The 7,309-nt window shown below is 39.6% G+C and overlaps 2 protein-coding genes across 3 annotated transcripts in view; one reads left to right on the top strand and one right to left on the bottom strand.

Moving 5' to 3' along the window:
* Positions 1 to 2,220, top strand: part of LOC135095724 (beta-1,3-galactosyltransferase 4-like) — a 4,776-nt gene extending 2,556 nt beyond the window's left edge. Inside the window, exons 4-5 of one of the 2 annotated variants that reach the window (XM_063996758.1) lie at positions 1 to 669; positions 757 to 2,220. The exon at positions 1 to 669 is cut by the window's left edge and continues 155 nt beyond it. In XM_063996758.1, the coding sequence (XP_063852828.1) occupies positions 1 to 661 (661 nt within the window). In that variant the 3' untranslated portion in view covers positions 662 to 669; positions 757 to 2,220. The other variant, XM_063996757.1, reaches the window with a different exon arrangement.
* The window catches only part of LOC135095725 (protein unc-50 homolog), a 10,044-nt gene extending 4,850 nt beyond the window's left edge, over positions 1 to 5,194 (bottom strand). The window contains exons 1-4 of the mRNA XM_063996759.1: positions 5,036 to 5,194; positions 4,330 to 4,467; positions 4,041 to 4,192; positions 3,068 to 3,133 (exon numbers count right to left, since the gene is read on the bottom strand). Coding sequence (XP_063852829.1) covers positions 3,068 to 3,133; positions 4,041 to 4,192; positions 4,330 to 4,467; positions 5,036 to 5,040 — 361 coding nt within the window. The 5' untranslated portion in view covers positions 5,041 to 5,194. The remainder of the gene's footprint in view (positions 1 to 3,067; positions 3,134 to 4,040; positions 4,193 to 4,329; positions 4,468 to 5,035) is intronic.
* Positions 5,195 to 7,309: the final 2,115 nt, after the last annotated feature.

The following is a 7,309-nucleotide window of genomic DNA, read 5'->3' as shown; positions in this document are numbered from 1 at the left end:
CGACGTATATCTGAACATCCCGCACCTTTACGCCCTCACGAAATGCCTAGACGAAGCAATGAGAGAGGTGTACAAGGCCCCACGTGGACAGGGCAAGTGTGATGGGGCCAGGGAGCTGGTAAGCCACTATATCGATGCAAAGACGCACAGTTACGAGTCTTACGTCATCGGCGGGTACCTCTACCGCGGCGTTAAGACCGACAGAAGCAGCACGTCCAAGTGGCAGCTCCCTGTGGCTTCGTACGCTAAGGACACCCTCCCGAACTACCTCTCCGGGACAGCCTATCTTCTCAGCACCAATATAATCCCACACCTGCTGGAGGCCGCCAAACACACACCCGTCATACACCTGGAGGATGTGTACCTGACTGGCCTGGTGGCGACTGAACGACTCAAACTGCGCCTGACGAACATCGAGGGGTTTGAACGATTTAGACCAAGATTCGAGGGTCCCTGTGTTTACGAGGGGCTCCTGACGGCACACGGCTTCACCCCAGGGGAGCTGAGGGCCGCCACGCACTCAACCCTGGGGTTACCTAAGGGTGCCTGCGACGGTGTGCTGACCAGGGCTGCGGTTAGGGTGAACAGGGTGCTGACGGCTGTGTTCCCAAGACTTCCTGCTGCCGGCCTTACTGATGTGGATGTTAATGAGGTGATCTGAATGTGTGTGTGTGTGTGTGTGTGTGTGTGTGTGAGGAAGGTGTGAGTGAGTGTGTGTGTGTGTTCATCATTTGTTGTAATTAATGGTTGTGAGAGTTGTGTGTGTGTGTGAGGAAGGTGTGAGTGTGTGTGTGTGTTTGTTGATTAATGATTGTGAGAATGTGTGTGTGTGTGTGTGTGTGTGTGTGTGTGTGTGTGTGTGTGTGTGTGTGTGTGTGTGTGTGTGTGTGTGTGTGTGTGTGTTTTATTTATGCTATTTATATCTCCCTTCATTTTGTGGTTCTGTTTTGCCAAGAACTCTTAATACTCAATACCTGCTTCCACCCACACCACACACCACAGAGCTTAGAAGTGCAAAATATATAGAACTCATTACTATATATATATAAGCACTTTGTATATTTAATAGGCTAACCTGAATCTCTCTTTCTAATACTCATTCTTGCTTCCACTTAAGAAAACATCAACAAAAAAAATAGTACAGAAATATTATGCAAGATTTTAAAGTAGTACTATATATATATAAACAGGTATTTAATATATTGTAACTTAAAATTCATGGTAATCCTTATGAATGCTTATGGTAGTCAGAAAGAAATATCATAGGAACTTGTTATGCAGGACCCAGAGCTAGTTATGAAAGAAACTCTTCGAAAAATTAATATATTCCAATTTAGCTCACTTCAATACTCATAAATACTTCCAAGACTGCACACGCTCACAAAAAGACGTTTGCGGAAACTTGTTATGCAAAGCAGTGACCCAGAATGAATATAAACATGAAAAATTTATATATTCCTGCTTAAAATTTGCTTATATCATTCCTTCTTCCAATCACAGGATAAATACAAAACCTAACAATTTTTTTTTGTAATATATAGAGTTGTACTAGTTGTATATATATATAAAAACACTAGCAGAAAGTGTTATTATACTCATGCATATTTCTGAATCTCAAATGTTAATTAGACTGCCAGATTAAAAGGGAAAATGAGTGAAATAAATTAAGTTTGTCAGATTATAAAAGGGAAAATGAGTAAATTAAATGAACAGGTTGCCAGCTTACAGGAAAATGAGGAAAATAAATTAAAACGTTGCCAAATAAAAGGAAAATGAAGAAAATAAATTAAAACGTTGCCAAATAAAAGGAAAATTAACAAAATAAATTAAAACGTTGACAGACAAAAGGAAAATAAGAAAAATAAACTAAAGTGTTGCCAGATAAAAGGAAAATGAGGAAAATAAATTCAAATGTTGCCAGATAAAAGGGAAAATCCGCAAAATAAATAAAATAAGTCTTTCAGATACTCAGAAATTAAAAGCTGTGATTTATTGCGGTGTATTAAAGAAACTGTTGCCAATTCTACTGTAATAATGCCAAAAATATGTCAAGAAATTATGTCTTTGAAAAATCTCTGTACATTTTTCATTCTAATGTTGCCAAAACTTATGAAAAAAATAAAAAAAATGAAAAAAAAGCACTTTTAAACATTCACAAAATCTTTGTACTTAATCACCCAAAAAAAAAAAGGAAATAAAATAAAATAAAATAAATGTGAATCTCAACTTTTGAAACACCAATATTGCAAAATTTGACCCAAAAAAACAAAAAAATAATATTTACTACTTAAACCTTCAATTCCTAAATAAATAAATAAATAAATAAATAGATAAATGAGTTTTAATAAACCCCCCCAAAAAAACATCAATATTTACTTTACATAATTGACAGAAAAAAAAAAAACAGCCATTTAAGAGAGAGAGAGAGAGAGAGAGAACATAAACAAGGAGACAAGAGAAAGACAAAAAAAAACAAAAGAAACAGGAAGCAAGAGAGAAAACAACAAATATGATTCAAAGAAGGAGGAAATACAGAAGCAGACAGGAAATATTGAGAATACTGGTTAACTCTTGCATTAGGGAGGTGGACAGAATAGTGGTGAAAGACTGAGAATACTGGTTAACTCTTGCATGAGGGAGGTGGACAGAATAGTGGCAAAAGACTGAGAATACTGGTTAACTCTTGCATGAGGGAGGTGGACAGAATAGTGGTGAAAGACTGAGAATACTGGTTAACTCTTGCATTAGGGGGTGGACAGAATAGTGGTGAAAGACTGAGAATACTGGTTAACTCTTGCATGAGGGAGGTGGCCAGAATAGTGGTGAAAGACTGAGAATACTGGTTAACTCTTGCATGAGGGAGATGGACAGAATAGTGGCAAAAGACTGAGAATACTGGTTAACTCTTGCATTAGGGAGGTGGACAGAATAGTGGCAAAAGACTGAGAATACTGATTAACTCTTGCATTAGGAGGTGGACAGAATAAGAGAGAGAGAATGTAGAAAATGCTATGTCCCTTGTACCACACACACAGACACACACACACACACACAGGGCAGTACTCACCACAAAGCCACAAACACAGCAACACCACAAACGCTGGATCATCGCGAGCAAACTGTGCTTTTGTTTCTGTGAAGGAAAAAACAAACAAATAAGGAGGAGGGACTGCCTTGGAAGTAATTAATGAATTGTTTTGTTCCGCCCCCTCTCTCTCTCTCTCTCTCTCTCTCTCTCTCTCTCTAAGTTTGTGTGAGGAAAGAAACAAATGCATGAGAGAGAAGACTTGTAAATAATTCATCTTTTTGTTGTTGTTGTTGTTGTTGTTTTTGTTTTTGTTCAGATAAAAAAATATATATATAGGAAATGAAAAAAAAACAGAAATCCTAATTATTTTAACTAGAATGAGAAAGATAACCTTAATTTTTTGTCTGGATAAGGCAAAAAAAAACATATCTTTTAAAAACTAATGAAAAAAATGCACAAAATCTCATTATTTTAACTAGAAAGGCAATCTTAACCTAAATTTTCTGTGGATTAAGAAAAATAAATAAATTAAATTTAAAAAAAACGAAAAAACACATATTTTGATAAACTAATGGAAAAAAAAACACAATCTCATTATTTAAACTGAATCAACAAACTTAACCTAAATTTTCAGTTTGGATAAAGCAAAAAAAAATTACTAAAACACATTTTTCTATAAGCAAGGCAAAAAAAAACACCTTTTCCTTTATCAAAACAAGGAAAAAAACACAAAGCCTATTTTTTTCTCAAAGTAAAACAAAGAAAAACAAGGAAACAAGCAAATCCTAATAATTTAAGACCAAAAACAGCAAAAAACACATAATCAATTTTTTCAATGCAAAACAAACAAAAATTTAAGAAACCAAACAAATCCTAATGTTTTAAGACCAAAAAATAAATAAATAAATAAAAAAAACACAAAACGCCAATTTTCCAAACCGAAAAACAGCAAAAACACACAAAAAACACAAAAAAACACATCAATTTAACCCCACCACCGCAACCAACTCACGTTTTCTATACTGGAAGTTTCGATAGACCTTTTGCGGCGCGATGAAAAGGTACACCATTTGCCAGGCGGCGAACTCGAAGTCCATCTGCCGAAATTTGAGCAGACGCCGGAGGTACTTGTAGCGTTTGGCCGCGGCAGTCATGCAATCGTGTCTACCAGAGAGAGAGAGAGAGAGAGAGAGAGAGAGAGAGGCAGTCATTTCTCATTAAACCCCAAACTAACTAAAATTTCCTATTATTAATCATTCAAACATCAATTTACTGCTATAGGAAGTGGAGTAGGGCGTTACCTGTGAGTGGCAGGGGAGGGGAGTGGGGAAGCGGACCGGTAGGCGAGGGGGGTTGTGGTGGAGGTGGTGGTGGTGGTGGAGCCTGTAGGAGACTGGATTCTTGAAGGTGGTGGTGATGTCTGGTACTTCTGAATGCCACTGTGGGGAGAGAAAGGGAGGGTTACACACCTGTTACACACCTGTTACACACCTGCCACGCACCTGACACACACCTGTTATCTATACACAACTGAAAGCTTCCTCTCGTTAGCCAGCACAGAAATAGAGTTTGTATCCGTGACACACCTGCCCCACACCTGTTATACACCTGCTACACACCTACTAAATGCTTGTAATTATAGTGGTGTCAGGTTAGGTTAAGTTAGGTCTAGCGCGCCACAGCCACAGCGTGAGGGCAGGTCACGGGACATCGAGGGACCACCTCTCTGGGTTTGGTTACTGACGGAACTCTTAACTTACTCATAAATAAGCAAATAAGTAAACCCAGCTGCCAAAAGAACATGATATTGGAAAGATTTACCACCATTAACAAAATAAGTAACCCAAGAACAAACCTTTAAATTAAGACAAACAAAACATATCAGAGTTTCCGTGCCACGCCATCTCCCAATATCAGTTTACTTGTAGATCATAGCGCCCCCCCATGCACACCTGGCGCCCCCCACACCTGCAGGGAGGCCACACCTGTTACCTCAGGGTTAATTACCTCATTCCCGCAGCAGGACGTGGTGTTGTATGGCTAAAATTGATGTTCAGGGCGGTGTTGTTGACATAACTGATGTTGAGGGTCGCTTAGTGTCCGGCCTCCTTCCCTCTCGCTCTCTCTTGCTTCATTTTCCCTTATCTTTGTCTCTGTTATTTTTAATTCTCCTTCTTTTTGTTCTTTTCTTTTTAATTTATTTCTCCTTATTTGTGCTCTCTATTTCTCTTCACTTATTCTCTATTCTTTCTATTACTATTTTTTTTTCTTATTCGTGAGCGAGGGAGAGAATGCCAACAGGAAACTGATAGCAGAACGTACTCGTACCCGCTAGACCTATCAATGCTTCTGTCTTTTTTTTTAGCAAGATCAGAAGAGCAGTTAGCATGAAAATAGCGGTAGAAGACAGCTAGACATGCAACATTGCGGCGGTGAGAGAGAGGCTGAAGACAGTCAGTTAGAGGAGAGGAGTCGATGAGACGAAAAGCTTTTGATTCCACCCTGTCTAGAAGGGCAGTATGAGTGGAACCCCCCCCAGACATGTGAAGCATACTCCATACATGGACGGATAAGGCCCTTGTACAGAGTTAGCAGCTGGGGGGGGTGAGAAAAACTGTCGGAGACGTCTCAGAACACGTAACTTCATAGAAGCTGTTTTAGCTAGAGATGAGATGTGAAGTTTCCAGTTCAGATTATAAGTAAAGGACAGACCGAGGATGTTCAATGTAGAAGAAGGGGACAGTTGAATGTCATTGAAGAAGAGGGGATAATTGTCTGGAAGGTTGTGTCGAGTTGATAGATAGAGGAATTGAGTTTTTGAGGCATTGAACAATACCAAGTTTGCTCTGCCCCAATCATGGAGGATAGCAAAGTTGTAGGCTAGTTCACCAGGATGGTCAGTGAAGGGAGAGGAAAGCCAAAGCTGGTGGTGAACATTGAAGTCTTCAAGAATGGAGATCTCTGCAAAAGGGAAGAGGGTCAGAATGTGCTCCACTTTGGAAGTTAAGTAGTCAAAGAATTTTTTTTAGTCAGAGGAGTTAGGAGAGAGGTATACACCACAGATAAATTTAGTATGAGAGTGACTCTGTAGTCGTAGCCAGATGGTGGAAAACTCGGAAGATTGAAGAGCGTGGGCACGAGAGCAGGTTAAGTCATTGCGCACATAAACGCAGCATCCACCTTTGGATCGAAAATGAGGATAGAGAAAGTAGAAGGGAACAGAAAAGGGGCTACTGTCAGTTGCCTCAGACACCTGAGTTTCAGTGAGGAAAAGAAGATGAGGTTTAGAAGAGGAGAGGTGGTGTTCTACAGATTGAAAATTAGATCTTAGACCGCGAATGTTGCAGAAGTTAATGAAGAAAAAGTTGAGGGGGGTGTCAAGACACTTAGGGTCGTCCACAGAAAGGCAGTCCGACCTGGGGACATTTATGGTCCCCTCCCCAGATGGGGACTCCGAGGCTGGTGTAGGAGTCGCCATGATGATTTTAAAATTTTAGAGTGAAGGGTGTGTGTGTTATTAGGTGCTTGTAGTTTTGTGTGGAGGAAGAGAGTTGTGTTTAGAGGGCAGGCTGTGACTGCCCCTTGTGTTGTGACACACAAAGGCAAACGTTCAGTGAGGTCACAGCTGGCTCTAATGATAAGTTCACAGCACCCCTGAACAGTGCTGCACACCTCACTGGGAGTAATTATCGTTTGGGCAGGTGTCTACTGCCTCCTCCTGCCTGTTTTCACTTGTAGGGTTTATTTATTACATATATTACATCTGTTGTTTGTCTTCGGATAATACAGTCCTAAAGCGTTAGTGGCCAGTTCTCCTTTCTGTTGTCCACCTCCAACTCCAATTAGGAAGAGGAGGCAGTAGACACCTGCCGAAACGATCATTAGTCCCAGTGAGGTGAGCAGCACTGTTCAGGGGGTGCTGTGAACGTTTTCTATGATTTTCTCTGATGACAGCAAAACAGTTCACAAGAAGAAGAGGAGGAAGTGAATGTAAACTCCTATGTTACTCAAGACATTCAGTTATGAAGAAGCCATTGATGAACTGGTACCAGAAAAAAATAATTTATTCATTCTGCCCGAAGGTTCATATATCCAATGACCGATTAAAAGTATATTCATTATTTAATTTATTTCATCTACATCCTTGTCAACTGATGAGTGACTAGATGCGCAGTGACAGAAAATAATATAAACTCTTAAAAATAATCCATCAAAACGTCAACAAATAGCTGCAGTGATATTACATATTAAACATAAGTAAATTACCTCGTCTAAACAAAT

Source organism: Scylla paramamosain, unplaced genomic scaffold, assembly GCF_035594125.1.
Source record: "Scylla paramamosain isolate STU-SP2022 unplaced genomic scaffold, ASM3559412v1 Contig1, whole genome shotgun sequence".
Lineage (NCBI taxonomy): Eukaryota > Metazoa > Arthropoda > Malacostraca > Decapoda > Portunidae > Scylla > Scylla paramamosain.
Note: the sequence above shows the minus strand (reverse complement) of the source record. Positions and strands in the feature narration are given on the sequence as shown.